Source organism: Silene latifolia, chromosome X, assembly GCF_048544455.1.
Source record: "Silene latifolia isolate original U9 population chromosome X, ASM4854445v1, whole genome shotgun sequence".
Classification (NCBI taxonomy): Eukaryota; Viridiplantae; Streptophyta; class Magnoliopsida; order Caryophyllales; family Caryophyllaceae; genus Silene; species Silene latifolia.
The window spans coordinates 308,454,835-308,481,090 of record NC_133537.1 but is presented as its reverse complement, the minus strand read 5'-3'; the positions used below and the strand labels follow the sequence as shown (position 1 = coordinate 308,481,090).

The 26,256-nt window shown below is 35.7% G+C and overlaps 1 protein-coding gene across 1 annotated transcript; it reads right to left on the bottom strand.

Moving 5' to 3' along the window:
• Positions 1-24,902: 24,902 nt before the first annotated feature.
• On the bottom strand, positions 24,903-25,625 carry LOC141620488 (uncharacterized). Its single transcript, XM_074437345.1, has one exon. The coding sequence runs from the start codon at positions 25,623-25,625 to the stop codon at positions 24,903-24,905; it is 723 nt and encodes a 240-aa protein (XP_074293446.1).
• Between the last annotated feature and the right edge of the window lie 631 nt (positions 25,626-26,256).

The window sequence follows — 26,256 nt, the reverse complement described above, 5'->3', positions numbered from 1 at the left end:
GGGTCATCGGTCAAATCGAGGTCGATGGTTTAAACCTAGTTTGACCAAACTCGTTCGGTCAATCTGCCCACTTCGTAGTCTTGGCCTGCTTTGGCCCAAATTACAAATTTTATCGCAATATTATTCTCATGCTATTTCCAATTTCTATCATGTGAAAAATGAAAGTAAAACATTATCAATCACCTAAACACTTAACAAACAACCAGCACAACATTAACTACTAATGTGACATTAATTCGTCGAGTAACTCGGAATAGTTACCTTACGCTAGCAAAGAGACAAGTAATAACTTGAGAAAGCTTCTAAAACCCAAAATTACTCTTCATCTTCAACCACATATGAGCCACCTAAAATAATTATGTGAAAGGACGATATTAACGAATTATCTTTATATAAAATATGAGACGGAAATTAATTTAATTATATTTTAAATAAACCAAACTAGCGTCAAAACAATTTATAGACACGGCTCAAAAGTTATTATGACAACCTCAAACTCGGCCTAACCACCAACTACACATGGCCTCAAACTCGTGACTTAGCTAGGCCACGGCCGCCACACACTAGGCCACCGGGAGTCCGACACGACCACCACCCGACTACCTATAGCCACCCTTCACCCTACTTCATAACCTGGCCCAAAAATCAGTCCAAAACAGAACCCAAAAGATGCCTAAGTTCGACCCCAACTCCAGTCCTCAAATGCAAAGTGAAAACCCACGATGACGGCTCTCGTCCCCGCCAAAACAGTACCAATCGTCCCCTTAAGACTCCATTCTCGCGCCTAAAAACAGTCCTAGCTGAGCCAACTAAGTCCGCATTTAAAACGGTTTTAGAGCGGAAATCCACAAGTATAAAGCAACTCAAAAATGACCTAAAGACTACAAAAATCGCCCCCAACACGAGTCCAAATTAGTCCAAAACAATCCCTACATGTCAATATACACCGTCTCAACTATAAAACACACCAATTATCACCCAAAACAGTCCATACATGTCAAAGATACACCGTCTTAAATATACCACTTACTAGATAGCATCCCAAATGATCCCTAGAGGTCGATACACCGTCTCAACTATCTCCACATATCAGGATACACCGTCTCAACTATACAACTGACTAATTAACATCCATAAGGATCCCTATATATAATTATACACCGTCTTAATTATAAAACAGACTAACCAGCATTCGAAATAAACATATCTTACAAGTATTATCGAGTAATCCATAATTGTTACCTTTTTCCGATTGAACTAATCATTTATGACTAACAAATCTTCTACAAGACCGTCTATTTTAGTACATACAACCATCTTATAATAAATATAGCTGAAAATATAAATTGGGTTTGTAAAAATACGTAACGAAAATGAATTTTACTTACAACGGATTGACAGGAACAATGGGAGCAAATAATGGGAACGAAAATCATTGATAACGGATGACAAACGGAGTGGCGGGATCAATTAAAATCAAAAAAATCAAAACAGAATCGAAAAGAAGAAAAAGGAAGGGAGAAGAAAGAATGTTTGCGTGAGAAATGAGGGAGCAGCTTGCTATTTATTATACGTACGTTTCTTCATCGTTAAGAAACTTCGATAGTTATTAAAACCGTTTCGAGTTAAATTTAACCGGTTTAAGAAAGAGTCTCATAAATGAAACGGAATCAATAATAAATAAATTTAATGAGTGAAAATAAAATAAACTCAGCTAGTTAACGTAAATAATAAGAAATCGGCTTGAAACGGAATTATTAGCGATTTTTACGAAACTAACGGATATTAATAAAAATTGCTAATTTAGTGAAATAAGCTCAAAATAGCTAATTGGACGTTTTTGTTCCCAAAATCCATCTCGGGTTCACTTAAAACAACTTTCATAAGGACTCGTAAAGAAACGGAAATTATTAAATAAATAAACTCGAACTAACTTCAATAAACTCGAACTAACTTTAAATAAACTTATTAATGATTATTAAAATTAACGTATCGAATTATGATGAAATTAATTAATTAGCTAAGCATATATATATATAAATCGTTAAATGATGTAATTAAATTCAAAATAGCAATTAAAAGAATTTTATCCAACTTAATAAAATACGGGGTGTTACAATCATCCCATCTTTTAAAAAGTTTCGTCCTCGAAACTTGAAAGTATAAATGAAAGGTTATAAAAATAAAACTGAAATTGGAATCGGTAACCAAAACATTTAAAAGGTCACTTATCGTAAGAATCAAAATTCTTTCAAAAGTTTCAAATAAAATTTTCCGATAGAACCAGATTCTCATCAAAGGAACGGAAGTGCTCTCGTTGCGCATTCAAGAACATCACATTCCAAATCCAAGATAAGGTCAAAGGCAAATCATTTGTATAAATCAAAAATCAAAATACTTTCGAAAACATTAATGAAGAGTTTTCAAAAGTATAAGTCTCATTCATGGAACGAAATTGCTCTTGTTGTGCACACAAGAACGCTAACTTCCAAGTCGAGACAAATTTAAAACAAATACTATTCGCCATAAACGTAGAACAAGTTATCAAATGTTTCCAATAACTAGTTCTAACATCCGATCAACGTTAAAATCAAAATAAGCGAAAGGTAATCTACTCAAATTTTCTTTTGCAAAAAGCCAAAATAGAAGTAAAGGTTTCACTTTTAAACCCAATTGGGGGTCAAATCCCTGAAAGTGTAACATTAAACTTTGACAAAGAAGTCATAAATAGATCAAAGTTAATAGAAATTGGACAAAACTTAACGAAATCTCGGGTCTAGTAATTAAAATTACGATAAATGAGTTTATATGCAAGGAAGGAATAGGGAACTAAATCAAATTTTCATTTTCAGATCTTTAAAAAATAGGTTAGGTTTGCAGAAGTGACATAAATTTTTAAGAATGAATCGAAACTGGTAGCTTGAAAGTTTAGAAGTTGTACAAAAAGGAAAGTAACTTAGATAGCATAGAAACAAAGTATGTTAAGAGAGCTCAAACTTAAGCAACAAGAGAGCTATAATGAATTTCATAGGGTAGAAATTGAAGTCAAAATTACAAGGATGTCAAAGATAGAGTTTCACAAGATACGAGTGTCAAACTTAAAGGAGGAGCAAGATGAAGCGAGGAAATGAGGTATGAACAGTAACGCTTATGGTCAAGGATAAAGGGAGATTAGACAACAAGGAAACGCCAGACACTCTTATCTCAAACAACAACATCACTCAAAACGGTTCCGAAAACTTCCTAACAACAAAACTCATAACCACATCACTCCCAAGGGTTTCCTCAATCGCTTATGTTACCTCATCCTAATCTATTCCCTGAAACAAGGTACTCCACTATAAATGTGATCTCATCGCTCCAAATCCTCAAACATCCAGAAACAACTTTCACAAGCCTAAGGTCAAGGATTCCAACAAAGCTATATTCGTATCCAACCAGTGACAACTATGGGTTCCTTAAAAAAAAGTAAACCTTCAATCAAGAATCCCAATACCAAGCTCTAAACTCCAAGAGAAGGTTCCTCAAATATTCCACAAGGTTCTCATTTCAAAACAAGGTAGTAACATACCAACCCCAAAATCTGAAAAATCAATAGGATCTCAAGTTTCTCTATCCTTTTACTTATCAAGGATTCCCAAAAGCGGAACTACACTCAGCTACACTCAGCTACGACATCATCCCATCATCTCAAGTACTCAATGCGACCTCAAGGTCTATACAACTATAGGGTTAACAAATTCTTCTCAATACTAAGTCTCTCTCAACTCAAGAACTCTCAATAGCCAACTAATACCAAATCACATCACCAATCCATTATGGTCATCAACATCCCAAGGAGTATTCTTTCAAATTTGACATCCTAAAACTTACTTACCATCAAATTCCCAAGAAACAAGGTCTTAATTGTAACAACACTTTATCACCTCAAAGTTCATAAAACCATAAATTGAAACTATGTTCTTTAACCTAACAATTGGTGTCAACCATACCCCTTTCTAGTTATTAAAACAAGTGCTAAAACTTCCCAATAATGTAGCTTACTCTCACTCTCATACCATACCTCAAGTAGTAATCAATATCACTTACTAAAACCAACTAATAATCCCACCATTAGCTTTTCTCATATGGTCATACACATTATCAAACTCTCATGTCCAAAGTGATTATGGAAGCCAATCACAACTCGACTTACTTAGTCAATCCTATATCCTCAAACCCACCATTTAGTTTCATCCCTTTTAAGTCAAGTACTAAGCACTAGTATCCCAAACATAAACAACAATGCCATGTTCCATAACCTTAGTAACCAATGCAACTCACACTTGACACACAAAATCCACCAATCCAACGTACTCACTTTATCAAGGATCTAGGTATAAGAATCACTAAGTATGTCTCATCACCTTACCTAAGTCTTTCTAACATCACGACTTCTCAAAGCCAGGGTTAAGGGTCAGACACAAACAAGCTCCTCAAAAGTCGAATTTTCCAACCCATGTCAACATTCCTCACAAGAAAGAGTACTATCAAATGGCGTTAAGGGAGGATAAGCAAGGAACAAAGAACAAGTTAGGAGTACAAGAGTAGCTTTTAAAGTAAAACAGAAGGGAGTTTAGAAGGAGGATAAGCACCAAGAGATTAAGAATAAGGCGAGATACAAAAAAAAACGAGAAACATCTTCAAGGAAGTAGAAGCATTCTTCAAAGGTTGAACAAATCTTCAATCCTCAGCAACAGGCACTAAATCTTGATCTTCTTAAAATATAAGTGTCCTTTCAATGGAACGGAGATACTCTTGGCGATCACTCAAGAACATCAATATTCCAATTCAAAGACATAAAAATACATTTTTACACCAACAAATGATAAAACTAATTATCAGACGTCTCCAATAACAAGCTTTAACACTAATTGACGTTAAAACCAGTGAAAAACATTAAAATATTTTCAAAACCTTTAGTTCAAAATTTTTTTATAATAAGGGTAATAACTCCATTAGCTATAGATAAGCTCACGGTCATTGATCCAAGAACACAACAATTATTAAATGAAAATCAACAAACAGGTTAGTACCTAACAAAGAGCAAACACAAAGAGGCTACAACATAAGGTCCTAAGTCTACCCATCTTACCCATCTCTCAAGTTTATTATTTTAAGGTCAAGTTATTTATATTGGGGTGCACAAACGTGCGTCGGGAGCAAATATGCTCTGATACCAACTGTGACACCCTCATCTATCGCGGAAAAGTAAACACGTAATTTCTAAATAAAAACTGCATGGATATGTTTGTAATAGGTTCATTATAGTAAAAACCTGTAATTTTTAAAACCTGAACCTGTTATAAAGATATCCAATTGGAAGGTGTCAAACATGCAAGGTCCAAAATAAATCTCATGAATGAAACATCGCTAAAGTCGCGAAACAAAGTTATACAACCCAAATATGAGAAAGGGAGACATATGTCCCTAAAATGTATGTGACATAAAAAAAGATGTTTAAGGGTCACAATAAAATAAAACCAATCTAGGTTCCAAGGTTACTTTGCTCGCTAGCTCGTCCATGTACCCCATATATGCATCACCAACCTGTCAATCGCATTTTATACAAATACGAAAGCCACAGTCAGTGGGGAGTAACTCCGAGTTCTCCCAGCCACGAAATGTCATAATTAATATAACATGTAAACATAAGAATATGAATACGAATCACACAATGCCTTAGCATATAGATGCTAGACAATCATGCTTATCATGTGAACAACAATATAACACCACATAGTCCTAGCATGTGAATACTAGACCGACTCATACTACACTATCATGTGAATCACATAACATCCAGGAATCCAAACTCTATCAACCATAGCCGGCTTGCATCTCACCTTCTATGATTCATAGAATCACCATACAAGAAAGGGCAATATATCAAAGACAGGCATAAGTTCTTAGTCCCGTCAATAGTCACTCTGTAACTCGAGTCTATACCACGAGGTAGGGAAGGTAATCGAACCGGTATCTTGGCTCAGAGGTTCTATCAAAACATGGCCAAGACACAACACAACCCTAGCCTAAAATATGCGCAGACCTAGACATGCGGATACACACCACCGCACCCAAGACCCACAATTGTATAAAACCATGTGAGTACCCTAAGGAGTCCACCAAAGGGTTGGCTAGTACTTAAGCTGACCACTTACTCTCAAAATAAGTAACGAGGTCATGCCCCAACTTGGATATAAACCCACCAAGTCAGGAACACAAAGGCTATTAAGCAGTGAACATACACTCGTCAAAGACTATAATGACCTATCTAATGTGAAGGCCGAAATACTCACATAGGACCTAGTCCCAGCTAGTCCCAGCTTGAATACTTTAGCCCACACCACACAAGACAAGTAGGATACCCAATTCAGCTGACAATCCAACAATATCTCCATTATCAATAATAATCCAAATTCCAAAGAACCGTTAATTTCATAATTCATGAGAACAAGCTAAAATGGCAAAGAGGCAATAAGATCAAGTATAAGGCAACCAATTCATCCAACAACCAACATGTGAAATGATAATTACAAATATCAAGACATAACATAAAATTTCCAATAACAACCAATCTCACCTCAAAGACAAACCCTCGACCCGAGTCCCGCGACGGGTCATCGGTCAAATCGAGGCTGACTGGTTTAAACCTAGTTTGACCAAACTCGTTCGGTCAATCTGGCCCAGCTCAGAGTCTTGGCCTGCTTTGGCCCAAATTACAAATTTTATCGCAATATTATTCTCATGCTATTTCCAATTTCTATCATGTGAAAAATGAAAGTAAAACATTATCAATCACCTAAACACTTAACAAACAACCAGCACAACATTAACTACTAATGTGACATTAATTCGTCGAGTAACTCGGAATAGTTACCTTACGCTAGCAAAGAGACAAGTAATAACTTGAGAAAGCTTCTAAAACCCAAAATTACTCTTCATCTTCAACCACATATGAGCCACCTAAAATAATTATGTGAAAGGACGATATTAACGAATTATCTTTATATAAAATATGAGACGGAAATTAATTTAATTATATTTTAAATAAACCAAACTAGCGTCAAAACAATTTATAGACACGGCTCAAAAGTTATTATGACAACCTCAAACTCGGCCTAACCACCAACTACACATGGCCTCAAACTCGTGACTTAGCTAGTCCACGGCCAGGCCACAGCTAGGCCACTGGGAGTCCGACACGACCACCACCCGACTACCTATAGCCACCCTTCACCCTACTTCATACCTGACCCAAAAATCAGTCCAAAACAGAACCCAAAAGATGCCTAAGTTCGACCCCAACTCCAGTCCTCAAATGCAAAGTGAAAACCCACGATGACAGCTCTCGTCCCTGCCCAAAACAGAGTACCAATCGTCCCCTTAAGACTCCATTCTCACGCCTAAAAATGTCCTAGCCGAGCCAACTAAGTCAGCATTTAAAACGGTTTTTAGAGCGGAAATCCACAAGTATAAAGCAACTCAAAAAGACCCTAAAGACTACAAAAATCGCCCAACACGAGTCCAAATTAGTCCAAAACAATCCCTACATGTCAGTATACACCGTCTCAACTATAAAACACACCAATTATCACCCAAAACAGTCCATACATGTCAGCATACACCGTCTTAAATATACCACTTACTAGCTAGCATCCCAAATGATCCCTAGAGGTCAGTATACACCGTCTAAACTATCTCCACATATCAGTATACACCGTCTCAACTATACAACTGACTAATTAACATCCATAAGGATCCCTATATATAATTATACACCGTCTTAATTATAAAACAGACTAACCAGCATTCGAAATAAACATATCTTACAAGTATTATCGAGTAATCCATAATTGTTACCTTTTTCCGATTGAACTAATCATTTATGACTAACAAATCTTCTACAAGACCGTCTATTTTAGTACATACAACCGTCTTATAATAAATATAGCTGAAAATATAAATTGGGTTTGTAAAAATACGTAACGAAAATGAATTTTACTTACAACGGATTGACAGGAACGATGGGAGCAGCAATATGGAACGAAAATCATTGATAACGGATGACAAACGGAGTGGCAGGATCAATTTAAAATCAAAAAAATCAAAACAGAACGAAAAGAAGAAAAAGGAAGGGAGAAGAAAGAATGCTGCGTGAGAAATGAGGGAGCAGCTTGCCTGCCTGCTATTTATTATACGTACGTTTCTTCATCGTTAAGAAACTTCGATAGTTATTAAAACCGTTTCGAGTTAAATTTAACCGGTTTAAGAAAGAGTCTCATAAATGAAACGGAATCAATAATAAATAAATTTAATGAGTGAAAATAAAATAAACTCAGCTAGTTAACGTAAATAATAAGAAATCGGCTTGAAACGGAATTATTAGCGATTTTTACGAAACTAACGGATATTAATAAAAATTGCTAATTTAGTGAAATAAGCTCAAAATAGCTAATTGGACGGTTTTGTTCCCAAAATCCATCTCGGGTTCACTTAAAACAACTTTCATAAGGACTCGTAAAGAAACGGAAATTATTAAATAAATAAACTCGAACTAACTTCAATAAACTCGAACTAACTTTAAATAAACTTATTAATGATTATTAAAATTAATGTATCGAATTATGATGAAATTAATTAATTAGCTAAGCATATATATATATAAATCGTTAAATGATGTAATTAAATTCAAAATAGCAATTAAAAGAATTTTATCCAACTTAATAAAATACGGGGTGTTACACCACCTACTTTGGAAGTCGGTGAAACCTTCTTTGTCATTTTGGGTAAGAACCTCTAAAGTGCGCATGTTGACTTGAATTTCGGCATTATCCGCGTATTGTTTGGGAAACTCAATTGCGGCATCGTCCCAGGTAGCGATCTTCTTATGCTCTAGAGAATAGAACCATTGTCTTCGGATGGTGTCAAGAGATGAAGGAAAGATCCTTAAGAACATCTCAGGTTTAATGTCTTTGATAGACATGTAATCCTTGAAAGCACGGATATGGTTCAAAGGGTTTTCATGCCCCTTGAATTTAGGGATATCCATCATGTTGAAGTTGGTTGGCAACTTGGAGCTCACGGCCTCATACTTGCGATTATTTTCCTTATAAATGTCATCCCCTTTTAGATACATCAATTGTTCCTCCAAATATTGGAGTCGTTTCGCAGCTGCAGACATACCTACGGGGGGGTTTTCGTCCCCGAAGTTATTCAGAAATTCATCAGACACTTCACTTTCTCGAGGAGGCAACCTCGTTTCCATGGCATATATTCGGCCTTTGATTGTGTCGAGGCGATCATACACTTGGTCTTGAGTGACTTGGAAATGGGTTAGCGCGGCTAGGATTTGATCATTACCATTCTGGGGGTGGTTGTTGCTCACATCGCTTGTTTCAGGCATCTTGGAAACTGGATAAGAGATCGACGACGAATCAAAACACGATCGACCTTTCTAGCACACTTACTCAAAAAAAACATTTTGACTTGTGAAGTGGGAGTGTGCCACTTGTGTCAAGTGAGCTTTGCAGAAATGACAAGGTTTGAAAATGTTGATCCTAGTCAACTGTAGTGTAGTTGTAGGAGTGGACTCGAAGTGAGGTTTTGTAATGGGCTTTGGCCCGAATTTTGACTCGACAATTGGACAGAGTTTCGACTGATTTTGCGCTACATTAGGCCTAATGTTCGAAATTTTTACATTATAAATAGGATTTTGATTTTTTACAAAAAATCGTCATGGTTTTGTTTAGAAATGGTGATCACATATGGTACAAGCATTTATACAGGCATTATAACGGTATGCTGAGTGCATTTAAAAGGGTTTTGGTTTAAAGGGTGGGTTGCCATACCGAACAATCAAACCCGAAATCTGTGGAGAGGCTCGTTTCAAACAAGAGTAAGGCCGATTCCTAGTCCATTTTCTCAAGTAGTGAAAGTCCTTGATACAAACAAGAGTAAGTACCATGGTATGGATGACGTCAATCGCTATCCATCCTTAGGCCCAAACAAGAATTAGGACCGTTTAGACGGGACGATTGGTCGAATGGGTTGGGTTGGGCCTAGGAAGGCCGAATGAAACGGTCTAGGAAGACCGAGTTATGAAAACCGACAATTGTCTTGTACAAACTATTCCCTAACCTTGTTCAAGTTTCACCATTTTGGCTACACGTAAGTGTATTATTCCCCAGCAGAGTCGCCAAACTGTGGACGCGGCCCCACGGGGGCGAAAAGCGAAGCAAGCTTTTCTTTGTTTGCATTTGTGGAGTCGCCACCAATTTATTGTGGAAAATTGGAAATCGTTCGAATACCTCGTGTCATGTCAAGACACAAAGTAGTGACATGAACACCAAGAACTCGTTACCCTTAGCATTTTATGTCTAGAATGACTCTCGTGGATGCCAATGAACACGGATGTTCACAGAGATCTGGAATAAGGGGTGAGGGTACGTATTAGGAAGCTCTTTTGATCGAACACCTAATCCCGCCTGCCTCGATAGCGGCTTCTACTAATGATTAGGGAAATTATCTATACTCGATTTATTGTCGATTATATGCATGCAATGCAACATCCATTATTTTAATCCTAACATGTGAGAATTAGACTAAGTCGGTTATCACGTAATTTATCATACAATTGGGTCAAAGTACGAATTTAAAGTTGATTACATGCGAAGGCATACAAATATTATGATAAAAGAAATACAATAAAAAATACAATAAAAAAATTACAATAATTACATCGGATTTATTGATTTATGTCGAAAATACATTTAAAACAGATGGTTTTAGAAAAAAAAGAATAAACAAATAAACGAATAGATTATTAGGTGATAATACAGGTAATAGTTAATTAATACGTAATTAAAAAAACTAGGTCAGAGCAGAAATGGGAATTCAAGGACAGAAATCAACCGGGAACAGGCACAGCAGAGCTGCGTCCCTTGGAAGAGGCGCAGCAGTCGCTGCGTCTGTTCCTGGGTTGAGTTCTGGCTGTGAAGCCGGAACTGCATCTCGTTTGTATTCGTGGGTGAATTTGATGATTGATTATGAATAATTGACTCGGATAGAAGTGATTTAATACATTATTTACATGCGATTGAGTGGTAAAAGCAATAAAACATGGATTAAACTAATCAATACGAGTTAATTACAAGGTATAAGATTAATAGGCTATTTAATGAATTAAACAAACTAACTAGGTTAAACAAGACGAATTAATGATGGTGACGATAATAAACAGATGAGAATATATCAAAGATCGAATTCCAGAGACTCAATATTAATGAATCGAACCTCTAAAAATCGAATTGATTTTAATGACGAAAACCCGCAAATATGAATTATAAGGTATTTATGTCGGGAAAATAACGACGAATTAAATATTAATGATGATGAATAATTTACAGGTCAAAATTATCATATTCAAATTGGTATATTAACGAAACAATGAACAATTGGAAGCAAAAAAAGCAAAGCAACCGGATTAACAAAAGATGAAGGAAGAAGAAAGGAAGCAAGAACTGCGGCAGCCTCACGAAGAGACACAGCAGGTGCTGCATCCCTTCGAAGAGGCGCAGCAGTTGCTGCGTCCTTTCTCGACGTCTGTCTCCTGATAATTCGTAATTAGGGTTTTAAACGAGGTTTTATAAATCGGTTTTTAGAATACTTTCGACATAAATCTTACATTAGTGATACAAAAAATAAAGAACAATAAATAAAATAGGGATTTACACCCTCAGGCTTACATGTTTGACGAAACGAGATGAACGAAGTTAACGTTTAGTGATGCTCGACTTCAATGTAGACGAAAGTGCCCTCTAGGAGGAAAACGAACAAGATTGATTAATATTGATTATTGTGGAGTTGGTCAAATTGGTCGGTCATGCAAAACGAGGCTGGTACTCAGAAGGATCCGAGCTTGCGTGGTCGAAAGTTCAAGCACGTAGACGCCAAAAAGTAAGAACGTGGTCTACAATGCAATGGGAGAAGAGAAGGGCGGACACTCGAGTGAGAAATATGTGAGACCGAAGGTCTCTATTTACACTAATCACACGGAGTAAATTAGGGTTTTCGGAGAAACTTTGGAAGTGAATCTCGAAAAGATACGAAAAAAACGCAGAAAAGGACTTGGGAAGAGGCGCAGCAGGCACTGCGTCTCTTAGAAGAGTCGCAGCACTTGCTGCGTTCTTTCCCAAGTGGTTTCCTCCTGTGGAAGAAAGATTTTCGTGTTTCGTTTATGGAATAACGGATTAATCTTATTTTCCTTAATATTTTGTGTGAATATTACGGGAAATATCTTACCAAAAACTAAAAGAATGTAAAATATGGAATAGAAATATCCGGAACATTCCAGAACATTCTGACTCGGCATTTTAACGATTATTAGAAAATGAAGACGGTTTTAGACCCGCACTCCAAATGTACTCTAATTACTGCCAAAACGACCGTATCGGTGCATAGATGACAATTAAGAGGTAGACACAAGTGTTTGAGCGATCACTTGACGATAAACCTACGAACTGTTAGAAATCGTTGCGCGTACCAAACATGCGGCCCAATCATCACCGGGTGGTTTGCGGGAGGTGCAGAAATGAGGTATCTACAAGTCTCTGCAGGCAAATTTCTTGGATACATGGTCACAAAGAGAGGCATAGAAGCCAGCCCTGAACAGATAAAAGCTATCCTGGAACTACATTAAAACATGCAGGGTAAAAGGTATGATTCAATATGAATTTCATTTTATTTTTTACTAACGAGTAAAACATGCAGGGTAAAAGAAAAATTAAAAAACTCACCAGCAACGCAAGCTTCATAATTTAAATACGCCAGATCAGGACCCACAGAATTGGTCCTGACAAACATGTACCCAGCAGCCCAGTTCTTATCATGGCCGCTATCTAGATTGCTCAAAAGGGGAGTAGTAGAAGCCCTGACCTTAAAACTTATACGGCCAGGGCTATTGGTTTTGACAGCATAACAAGCTTTCAGATCATCAAGGGAAAACGAGATATTGTGTTTTTTACAGAGGTACTCAACGGAACAGATAACCTTCCACACCATAGGCATCAACTGATAAGATGGAACACCCATCTCCTTAATAACCTCAACCATAAGAGGGGAAAAGGGAAGCTTACAACCTGCCCTGAAAGCCCAATCGTGAATACAGAACCAACCAGGACACGCCCAGTCAGCCCTGATAGGAGAATTCTCAGGGATCCAGACTTCAGCATTAGCAGGGATAATCCCCTTATCCTTCAACACCTTTTCAAACTCAAGCTTCAAGCGGTTTGCAAGAGACTGATCCTCATTTAAAGCCTTCGTAGGCTTGAACTGGAAATCACCATGAAAAATTGAGATCATCTCCAATGGAGAATCACTCGGGTTACTGACCGTGGAAGGTTGAGCAGCAGAAGAAAGAGGCAAATTCTCAGAAGAAGTTTCCTCAGGATTCTGGGAAGGAGGAGTTCCAGGAGTCACTGCCCTGGTAGACTTCTTTTTTGCGGCCATTATTGAAAAATTATGAAGATTAATTGAAGATTAAGGTAATGGAAATTAAGGAAAATTAGAGAAGAAGATTATTAAGAGAGAAATAAGGGAGATTATTTAGATGGAGTTTAACTTAATGAAGTGAATGTGTATTTATAGTAGATTAATATAGGGTTTCAACCGCAAGTGGAAGGATAATCATTGAAGAGGTTGCAGTAAAATCTACACGCGTCATAAACTGAAGGAAGTAGCCGTTACAGGAACTGATTAGGCATAATTCAACCGTTGGGTAATTTTCCAGAGATTAAAGTTATCTCCTTATTTTTTGTCCTGACACATTGAAAATAAGGAGATAAGGGGCAATTGTTAGGCCTGGAAATCCGCAGACGTCCCTGATCAGTATCTCACCTTAACCTGACTATCAGGGTGCCAGGATTTCAGGCTATCAGGACACATGAAGACAGGCGCCAGGCCATGGAGAGGACAACGGTCAAAATATCAGGACGATATCAGACCAAGAACTGATATTATAGGAGGAATATACGCGCAACATTGAATAGGAAGATCTCGCAATTAATGCAGCAATTAAGGACGTAATATTGAGAATAATTGCGGATAATTAAGGAGAATATCCCACATTAATGCCAGGATCATACGGCCGTTCAGCTAGAACCTATATAAGGAATATTTGGAAATCATTGGGGACACATCATCACAAGACAAGATAGCATACAACATTCTCATTTCATTCTTAGATAATTACGTCCAATTGTGCTTAATACATAATACAATAGTGAAATCCTCTCCTGGCTTGGTGCCCGTGGTTTTTTCCCATTTAAAGGTTTTCCACGTACAAAATTCTTTGTCTTATTACTGTTATTTTTATTACATTTGCAGCTTTATATTTCACCCTGACAACCTGACTTATAAACCAGATAGAGCTAGTTAACCCTACCTAAATCAATCTTGACCTGATCTTGCCTTGCGCAAAATCCACCCAAAACATTCATCTAGGCCATCTATTATTATTCAGATATCCGTGTCACTTCGGGAACACATCAAATATAGTTATCTATTTCACACCAACTGCTTCATCTTGCTATTTATCTTTTATTTCATTTTCATAGTGGAACCGTCAATTTATCTTGACTTTTATTGAACTACACTTCAGATGTACATGTATCAATCTGGTAAAATTATTATCAAATCCAAAACCTCTACTCAATGAATTTAATGTATAACATTATCTGAACTTCTGGTTCAGTAAGGGATAATTCCATATTTGTTTTTTACCAGCTTTTAACTCACTTTTTCTCCCCCTAAGGTGGTAAAAACTATAACCAATATATAGTTCAAATTTTATCAAACCACCTTAGACATCAATTTCTCATATCATCAATGAGATTTTACATGGGCATTTTTGTACAATATAATATATTTCGGGGAGTGACATATAATGCAGTTGGGTTTTATATGTGCTGAATCACAATGCCCAATTCACGAGATCAACGATTGCATATAATAATCAAAATGTGATTTTTAATCACTGGAACTACTCAGAAAATTCAGTATGTAGCTATAAACCACTCAATATAGTGTCAATCCATACAAGAATATTTAAGTTCTTTATTCAACTCCGAGTAGTGTTTAGATCTCCAATATCACATATATTCAATCTCAGTGTAGTGTCTTGCCCTTAATAAAATTTCTACACGAGAGAATTTCAGCACATATCTTTTTGATATATAAACTTCGGGTTTATAAAGACGGGTATTATATGAACCCGGATGGCCTCAATTGTCACATCTAGTCATTTCATGTCATCTCTCTTAGTTTGCCCATAATTCATGACAATCTTTCATAAACATTGGTCGTGTTTTTAAAATTTCACTTGTCACACGCCACATTTTTAGTTGATTATATTTCTCACGCTAATCATTAAGTTAGCAATATTCGTATCATATAAACTCAAATTTAAAAAAAAAAATTCTATCCGGCCAGATAAATGATGTGACATAGGACACGACTGGTGTTTCATATATATTGGCAAGACTCATCAAAATTTCTTCGGGGAAAGTTATTATATTAGTCTTGAAGTATTTTTTATATAGAATTCTATCTTACTATCAACCATTATAATGATCAAATATAAATGATGATATACACGTTCGTATCATATCGTTTCAATATGTTGTATAGCATGATAATACATATTAATTGATTATAATTCAACTTATGAATCCAATATTTCTTTCAGGGTGACAAAATATTCAACATTACAACTTTAAAATCAGTTGTATTATCCGACAAGTTACTTTATAAAATATCATAAGTTGACCACACTATCACTTTTATTTTAAGAGTGAAGTAAATGTCCACTTCTGGTGGGAATATCAGTGCTTTAAAACAAATACATATAACTCATGAAAATATCCATATTCTTCAACTTAACCACTGCTGGTGGTATAAATTTCATACTTTTATTAGATCAGGAAAACGATGCCATATTCGCTTCAGGGAATAATGGTCTTTAATCAAATATATTATATAATGTGTCTATAGGACTAAATTATTTGTATGAAAGATAAAATAATTTAATCTTCAAAATCTGAAATCTCATTTGCTACAGGAAATGGTTTCTTAATCGATTTGATACGATTCTCAATTTTTAAGAATATCTCATATTTTGCAAATATCAATGTTTAATTCCGAGTTCATTTTTAATATTGATACTGGAAAATAAATTCAGTATACGAAAAGTAAAAATATATACACTATGAATTACAGGCCACAATTTTTATTGTCATATTTTTTTTTAATACTCACATTACTTAAGGTCACAGTTTTAATATCTGTAAATTAAACATTATGAACTACAAGTCATAATTTAGTAAATGTAAACCCTATGACCTTCTTGTCACAGTTTTAGTATTTTTTTAGATAGTATAAACTTCGGGTCATAGTTTCATAAGTTGTGAGCACTATGAACTTCTGGTCAAAGTTTCAGCATTCGTAAATATTATGAACTTCGAACCATAGTATAAATGTTAATAAACGCGTCTTTAATTCTATTCTTATTCATATCAAAATTTTAGCATATATGAGTCTCACGTGTCTTTTCATGATATATTTAATTATATGAGATATTTTCTTTTAAAATCTATTTGGCTCAAGAAAGGCCTCATTATACATTGGGCTCTATTAAAGTCTATTTGCTTGGCTCACCAAATATCACATTATTAGGCTTAACATTTGCCATGTTCTCGAGCTCTGGTACATGTAGAGTGCTTATTAGATGTTACATTCAGCCTAAGAAAATGATCAAATTTCAGATTTTATTATATTGTTCAACTTCAGGTGAACAAAAATCAGTTACAAATAAATTTGCTGTTTATCTTTATAAAATAGATTTTTGGAACTTCAGGCTCAAACTTTTATGATATGTGATTTACAAAACTTGTTGAGCACATATATGGTACTGAGGTCCAATAATATATAAAAATGATAAACTTCATAATATACGCCATATAAAACATATCATTAACTCAAGCAAAACTTTTAAATAGACATTAATTCATCCAAATGGTAACAATTAATAAGTTATTAAATTAGTTTATGTACCTAGTCATATAGAAAAAAAATAAAAAAAAGAATATCAAACATTTTGTCATAATCACAAATCATAGTAATGGTCAAATGAATAATGCCTTTAATGACTAGGAATCTTGGATACGTCATATTTCACATAATTTAAAACTAATCCTAGTGACATACATGCCCATCTATATCTGCTAAAAACAATAGATTAGATATACGTCAAACATTAACAATATACTTACCGTATAATAATATAGCTTACTTGAAATAATAAATTGGTCTTTGAGATTGTATATACAGTCGATTAGGTCCGTTGTTGAACAATGATTTACAGTCATTAAGAATGATGATTAGGTATCATAAACAAAATAGATAATAATATGTTTTGAAAATCGAGAGACAAAAATAATATTACACATTAGAAAAACACAAATTCGTTTGAGAGCCTAAAAAACAAAATCGTGTATAAAGGCGCTATTTTGTGACAAATTTGAAAAATAGATGATTTCCCGTTTCAGTTCGATAAAAAATCAATATCTCAAAGATTCGACATAATTAATTATTTTTAATATCACGAATTATTTCAGAAAAATAACATATAATTATCATATAATACATACAATTATGCAAAATTACTTTCACGATGCATGTAAACTAATTGATATACTTTATCATGCATCATTAAACTTTATTGAAGGCAAACAATAAACTCGACACGCAAAATAAGGCGACCACAATAATTAACTACATACATCAGCATAACGTGTAATAATTGTCAAGTCTATAAGTATACTACATGAAATTGGGTAATTATATGAACATTCTATCAGATTCAAGGGGAAGACATACAGATAAACTATAAATTATCTCCTTGACCAACTTTATTACTAATTAGTACAGAAAATAAGCTTAAAAACGAAACTTAGAAAATCACCTTAGCCATATTAATCATAATCATTATTACTAACTCAAATTACATGGGGATAGGTCATATAATATGCACAATGACAAAATTAACCGCACCACATGACAGAAGTGACCTCATCGTCACAAAACATAAATTTATCATAGATTAAGATAAATCACGTAATTTAAGTGAATACAAAAGCAAATTACAATTATACCTATTATAAGTTTAGTCGGTTAGAGTATAACGGAAACGTACCTTGATTAACGAAATATAATAATAAGATCTAATATGTACCTTCTGATTATCGGATCTGATAAACGGCATATTATGTGTGAAACCGTGACCCATCCGTGAACACGAGACAAATGTCTTGCTTAGATGCCAACATAATCTTCTTAATAGAAGTCATCTCCATACGTTGCATTATTGTTGATCAAACGCATATGCATGATGAAACTAAAATCATTTGTCCATCGAATGATTCAGCGAAGAGACATACTACACAAATAACATAAAAACGAGATAACATAACTATGGAATTTTAGCCCAGTTAATTAGGTCGTGCTGATAACGTGTTATAAAATGTAAAGAATGAGAATGAGAGATGGTAGAGAATTGTATACTTCTTATTGTCACAATGAGGTATATATACATGTATACAAAAGAGTTGTGCAATAGAAAGGTAAAAGGACACCTAGTTAACTCTACATTTATGAACATCCATAATACTTGTGACTTATGGACATCCATAACATTATTACACAATAATGTTTTAAAACAAATTTTTATTTATATTTCCATTAAATTACTCTCCTAAACTCAATTCTCTCTTAGCTCTCATAAGTCGCAACTCCGCACACGACTACCTGCATATTATTTTTCCAATTTCATAATTATTGTTTAAATAAATGATTGCATGCATCATTTTATGGCTAATTAATGTTTACATTCAAAAAGAAGGGCCAAAATAAAAAGGTTGAATGTTTGTATTTTCTCTTTCAAATGTAAACATGATGTTATATATAGCATGGCATTAATTGTTTAAAAGTTTTCTTTACTTTTTTTCTGTTTTATAATTTTTATAATTTTCGATTTTTTTGGCTCCCACAATTGTTTTAGAATAATCTCATCAAAATATATTTACATTTTAAACTTTTCGATTTTGTTTATTGTTATTATTCTATCTTTCTAGAGCTGATCATATGGCACATGCCCGTTAGCCCGACCCGGCCCAGCCCGGTTTTTTCACGGGCTTAGGCCTCATTTTTAGGCCCGAAAAGCCCACAGACTGAAGCCCATGACCTGATTCAATATAATAGGCCGGGTTTGGGCCGCCTTTACGGCCCGAATTTTAGTCCATCCCGGCCTGGCCCGAGCATATGCAAAATTTACGAATATGTACAATTTAAGAATGTTAATGAGCATTTAGTAAAAAAAATTAACCAATTAATTGTTGTATTGTAATAAGTCATAGTAACGTTTTTACGTGTATTAGTCTTATAAGGCTTAATTAGTATTTTATTTTACTATTATATATAAAATATTATTAAAAAGCTAGCCTAAAAATGTCACATATATAATGCCACATGGAATGGAAAAAAAGCCACGTACATAATAACGATGTGACTAGGCAAACTAATATCACATGGACTATCCAATTTATTATTATATTGAATTAATTGAATTCACTTATTTCCTTTATAAATCCATCCATATTCCATTAGCTTTAAATTTAATTAACTCAAAAAAAAAACTACAGAAAAAATACGCATTAACTATAAGTTAATAATTTCAGAATATTTCATATGGGGTAGTACTTCGTATTATATGTATTCGAAATAAAAAAAATGAATACATAAGAAATTAAGAACGAAGAAGAATAAATGAAGTTGAAAAAAAAAAATTGTATTGTCACTAATTCGCAACTTTTTTTTTTAAAGTTATTAATTCACTATTGTTGTTACTATAACTTTGTTATATACAGAAGATGTTTTAAATAACTAATTAATCGACAAATGAGTAATGGAGATCATATAAAATATTTTCTCTGAAAAATATAAAATATATCGAAAAGAAAATATTTATTTAATTTAAGTAATTTACAAACAAATCTGTAAATACTTAAGTGAAATTAAACATTAATAATAGAATTTTAAAAGGGTAGTAATACTGTGTATTTAGTTCATTATATTATTTCACGTAAAGGATAAGGTTTTGGAAAAAATATAAAATATATGGAAAAGAAAATATTTATTTAATTTAAGTAATTTACCAACAAATTATGTAAATACTTAAGTAAATCTATACAATATAGTTAAAATGCTACATTAAAGCATTTAATTTAATTCCGCATGACATTAGCATTTAATATTTTATACCACATTAATTTCAATTAATTTTTATTGATTATTTAATTATTATTTATTATTTATTATTAGATTATTGGTTATTTGATATAATTACATCAAAAGACATATTGTGTAACATACAAATAAAGAAAATCAAAAGACATCATTAATATTCTTAAATTAAATGTATATATTAAAGATTTGATGAGCTAAAAAAATCAAAAAAAGATGTAACTTACCAAAATTCATATAAATGTTTCATAATTTACAATTATATTTCACATTTTAATTGAAATTTTTGGAAGAGAGCATAGATGTTAGTGAATCGGTTAAATTGTTTCATATTAACAGAGCTCATAAAATTAAAGTATACATTTATTTATTTATTTAAAATCTATATAATAAATAGTATAAAAAGGCTAACATTGAGTACATTTTTAAATGACATGTGATATAACCCCATGATTTCACGCAGCCATATTAAAAGTCTCATCATATCATAATTATTTTCTTTTATGTCCCATAATATTTATTCTTACAATTACAATATTAGAAAAAATTATAGAAGACAATAAACTTTTTATCTTCTTCCACTTCAACACTTTATTCAATTCACCACAAGCATTTAACCATAGTTTCCATTTAACCATACTTTTCATCTTCTTTCTCCATAACTCATTTCTCAAGTTCCTTTATAGTGATTCATATTTTTAGTTTACCTTGAAACTTTTGATGATATTATGACTTCTTAATTACTACTTTTTTTTCTTGAGATGATAATGTTTATTCCATGAGCACAACAACAGACATGCATTTTAATTATAATTTTTTATCAGCCTGCAGCTCATTCGTGTTTCTCATGGTCTCTTTTCCATTATAAGATTTTACTATATTGGTCAAACTCATTTGATAATATTTTAAATATACTCGGTATATCTTATACAATTTTGTATTTCGTGTACAATTGATTTTGGCATAATACTAATTTGTACAATTGACTGAATTTTCAGGAGCATGACATACTTGAGTATCAATACACGCAAATGACAACCGACAAGTATGTGGATTTTTTACGAGGTAGCATGATGTTTCTCATTTTTTCTTGGAATTTCTTGGTTTGGGGATATTTTCCTATTTTAATTATTAATACATGACAATCGGTGAGTACAAAACACAATTTAAGAATTATCAATATTTTTTTATTTCAGATGTTAGTTCAATATCAGTTAACACGATATTTGATGTTGGAGGATGTGCTCATATGGATGATCAAATCTGAAGCTCTTGAATGGAGTAATCACCATATTGAGGATGTATTTTTATGCAGTTGATGATCATTTTAATTGATATTAGCCTAACTATTTTTGTTTCAATAATTTTTTTTTTTTTTTTTTTGTCAGCTGTAAAAGAAGGTTTTACAGTTTCATGGCTTGCTTAACAAGGCTATGCGCAATGCCATTCATCTGCCTTGGAATAAAATTAAAACATAAACAATGAAAGAAACTAAAAGAACCCCTAAGGTCCTCCAAGAGCCCCGCAATCCTGTGATTATCTTTGTCCACTCCCGCTATTTGGCTGATAAGTTGCAAGAAATCCGATGAGATATCAAGATGTAAAATCTGCTCTTCATGTGTCCACTCCACGATATCACGAACCCCCAGGGCTTCAGCTTGCAGCGGCGATTCAGCTCTGGTACGTACCTGTCTACGACCTAATTCCTGCCCCGTGTCATCATAAGCAATCCACCCGAAAGCCGCCTCGAAGGTCTGGTTCCAGCTAGCATCCACTTTTACGCGTACTACCGTACAACCGGACGACTTACCTACAACACACACAGGATGACCATTGCGAATATCGACCACTTCCCTTTGGAGTGATCCATCTTCCTCACATCGCAAATCCCTCCGATTTTGCCTCAAGTTCATGGAATTACACAAGATGTGCACTTTCTCCCCAATGACCTTGTAGACCATATTCGTGATCACATGCGAGTTGACCGCTTGTTCTTGGAATTTAATTTTGTTCCTCATTGTCCATAAGCCCCACAAAGTGGCCACAAAATGGATCACCTGATTCATCCCCTCTTCTTTTTTGTGCAAATAGTGGATCCAGTCGCAAATCCAATTTGAAATTGGAATGCCTCCTGCACCCTCGACCCGAATGCCTAGGATCGATCCAGCCCAGATCCTCCCTGAGAAACCACAGTCCCTGAAAAGGTGTTCAGGTGTTTCTATAATACGCTGGTCTCCTCTGCACATGTCACAGAACGGATCCGCATCAATCTTCCGCTTCATGATCTCATTCCCGGTCGGAAGCACATTTGTAATAATATTCCAAAGTAGGAGTTTCCACATCTGTGGGATAGGCAACTTCCATAACACTTTCCGACAGAAAAGTCGTCCTCGATCGCTGAGTCTACAGTTGTCCTTATCCGTCCCTGCTTTGTCCATGTAATCAGTAAAGATTAAACCATATCCACTCTTTACCGTATAGCTGCCTGTTGTTGTGAGTGGCCAAAAAACCTTATCTTCCCTTCTCACTTCGCATCTAGGTATAGCAAGGATCCGTGTAGCCCACTCCTCTGTGAACAAACCTTCGATGAAGACCTTATTCCACTTACCATCAGTTTGGAAAAGATTCCGTACCTGCAGATTAGCAAGGAATCCATTGCTAAGGTTTAGCCAGTCATCTTTGGGCTCCGGCCTCTCTCCCCCCACCCATCTTGCTGTCCAGATATTGATCTTCGAGTTAAAACCAGGTTTCCACCCCATATTCTCCATAATGACAGATAACCCATATAGGATGCTACGTGTACCCCATGAACACCCGATGCCCCTAATAGGGGTCATACCTTGCTGGATCACCTGTGTGCCAAAAATCTTTTGCCTGAAAATCTTGCAGAAGAGAGATGATTCTCCAGAAACGATTCTCCACCCATGTTTAGCCAGTAATGCTTGATTAAGGCATTTCACATTCCGAATGCCCAAGCCACCCACACTCTTTGGTAAGCTCAGAAAATTTTTGCTACACCAGTGGATATTATGCCCCATCCTACATCCCGTCCACCAAAATTGTGCCAAAATAGAGTTGATCTTTTTTGCCACACTTACCGGTACTTTGAAGACCGATAGAAAGTAATTTGAAAGATTTGATAGAACCGATGAGATTAGAGTAAGTCGTCCTGCTGGTGATAGAAAAATCCCATTCCACGAAGAAATGCGTCTGGTGACATGTTCAATAAGAGCGTTAAAAATGCCTTGTTTTGAATCTTTAAATTCAGCAGGGATACCCAGATACTTCCCAATACCATTGTTCTTCTTGATATCAAAAGCCTTCATAATCCTCTGAGCTTTGGCCAAAGTAGTATTCGGACTGAACAGTATCCCTGATTTATCGACATTTAACCTTTGACCCGATGCGTCGCAGTACTCCTTGATGATTTGCACTAATTGGGTTACCGAATTCCCCTTATCCTTGAAGAAGAAGATCGAATCATCTACGAAGAAAAGGTGTGTAATAGGGCGAACTTCCTTAACCAATTGAACACCATGTACCAATCGAAGCTCATGTGCGTGACTAACATTTCGGGACAGTACTTCCATACACAGAATGAAAAGGTATGGGGATAGAGGATCACCTTGCCTTAAACCACACCTAGGCTTGAACTGTGGTAAAGGGACACCATTTACCATAATTTCATAACTCACCGTCGTGACACAACTCATCATAAGCGAAATCAAATGCGGAGGGAAACCGTATTTTACCAATACCGCTTCCAAGAAATCCCATCTGACTCGGTCATACGCCTTGCTCATATCTGCTTTGAAGGCATCTAATGCTTGTCTCCCCTTTCCATGGCTCGAGATTTTATTGATGGCCTCATGAGCCACCAGGATATTGTCACTAATGTTCCTTCCTGGGAGAAAAGCATTTTGTGTTTCACTTACGAGTGCACTCATCACTTTTGCCAAACGGTTTGCTATGCACTTTGTCACAATTCTCATCATCACGTTACAAAGGCTAATAGGGCGATAGTCCGTGACTCCCTCCGGACTATCTTTCTTTGGGATAAGCGTGATAAAAGTTCTATTGAGTTCCCGTAACACCCTCCCAGAATTTAGAATCGAGAGAATAGCCTTTGTAAACTCACCCTGGAGCATGGACCAGCACCTTTGGTAGAAGACTGCAGGTATGCCATCAGGACCCGGAGCTTTGAGCGCTCCCATTTGAAAAACTGTCGTGCGGACTTCCTTAGCTGAGAACGGTCTACCTAGGCGGTCTAACTCATCCTGAGAAAAAGAGTACTCCAGGTGTTTGAGGATTAGTTCAAACTCGGAGCTTTCTCGCCACTCCAGGTTGTCATTGGAGGACAGATAGAGCTCCATAAAAGTTTGTTGGAATTTATTTCGGATTAGGTCCTCTTCATAGTGCCAAACTCCATCCAGATCTTTAATCCCATGGATATGGTTTCTTCCCGCCCGGCCCTTTACCCAATTGAAGAAGAATTTCGTGCAAGTATCTCAATCAACCATCCATTTCATCTTTGCTCGTTGTCCCCAAAAAGCCGTCGTCGCTCTTGCAAATTCCGTCACTTCCTCATTTACTCTTGTGTATTCCTCATCTCCATTCCCCGTGATAGCCAAAGCCATGCCATGTTCCAATCTTTGATCAAACGCATCCCATTTCATTCTCCATTCGGCTCGTTTATCAAGCGCCCAACGCTTAACACTCGCCCGGATTCTTGATAGTTTCCGAGTTACTTGATACGCCGGCGAACCCCTGTTACTTCTTTTCCAGTCAACTCGGATTTTTTCCATACATTCTTCATGGTCTAGAACCGACGCATCAATCTTGTACAGTCGATTTCCAGTCATGGCTACAAGATTCAAATCAAATTCAATAGGCGCGTGATCCGAAATTTGGATAGGGTAGTGTTTGATTCCAGTATGTGGGAAGATCGTAAACCAATCCTTCGATCCAAAGGCTTTATCAATTCGTTCATAAACTCGCTTCTCCCCCTTACGATTATTACACCACGTAAAACATGGTCCCTTAAAAGGTATGTCCAAAAGTTCATTGCGAATTTTCCATAAGCAAAACTCATCCACTCCCCCGATAGGCCTTTGACTCAAACTTAATTTATCACATCGATATTCGACTTGATTAAAATCCCCCACCATAAGAAATGGAGCATTACAAGTACCAATCCATTCCTCCACCTCTTGAAGTACGAAAGCACGCATATGGACGCTCGGAGCGCCATAAAAGAGCACAAGATACCATACTAATCCATTATATTTTTTGACCAAAAGGATGACGAAGTGATTACATGCCTTAACCAAAGTCATACGAGACTCTTTCCGCCATCCGACCCAAAGCCCACCCGATGCCCCCACGGCATCCACCCCAAAACACTTGTCAAAACCTACCGTTCTAAACATAGGGAAACTTCTACTAGCATTACATTTAGTTTCGATTAAAAAAAGAAAATCATAAAAATTACTACCTACCAACGCTCTTATTTTAGGAATTGTAGGGGCGAGCGTGTTATTGAGACCCCTACAATTCCAAACCAAGCCCCTCATGGTGACAGAGGGGGTTGTGAAGGCCCAACCCCCGCAAAGCCATCAAAGTCAACCTCAACACCCCCCCCCCCCCCATTAACAGAGGGCAAAGATGAGTCACTAGACTCAATCATCGCCACATCCTCCACATGAACCCTGAAACCCCAAGTGGGTTGCTGCTGCTCCTGTTTGTGTTGTTCATGCTCTGGACTCCAGCATCTCCTCTTCACCATCTTGCGTAAGTACTCCTTAGCTTCCTCCATTGACCTTTTAGCAGACTCTGGGATAATATACTCCTCAGCATCAGAGC

Bases quoted from the DNA above. Each gene is read 5' to 3' on its own strand.
- LOC141620488 (XM_074437345.1), bottom strand. From the start codon at position 25,625: ATGCGTGCTTTCGTACTTCAAGAGGTGGAGGAATGGATTGGTACTTGT.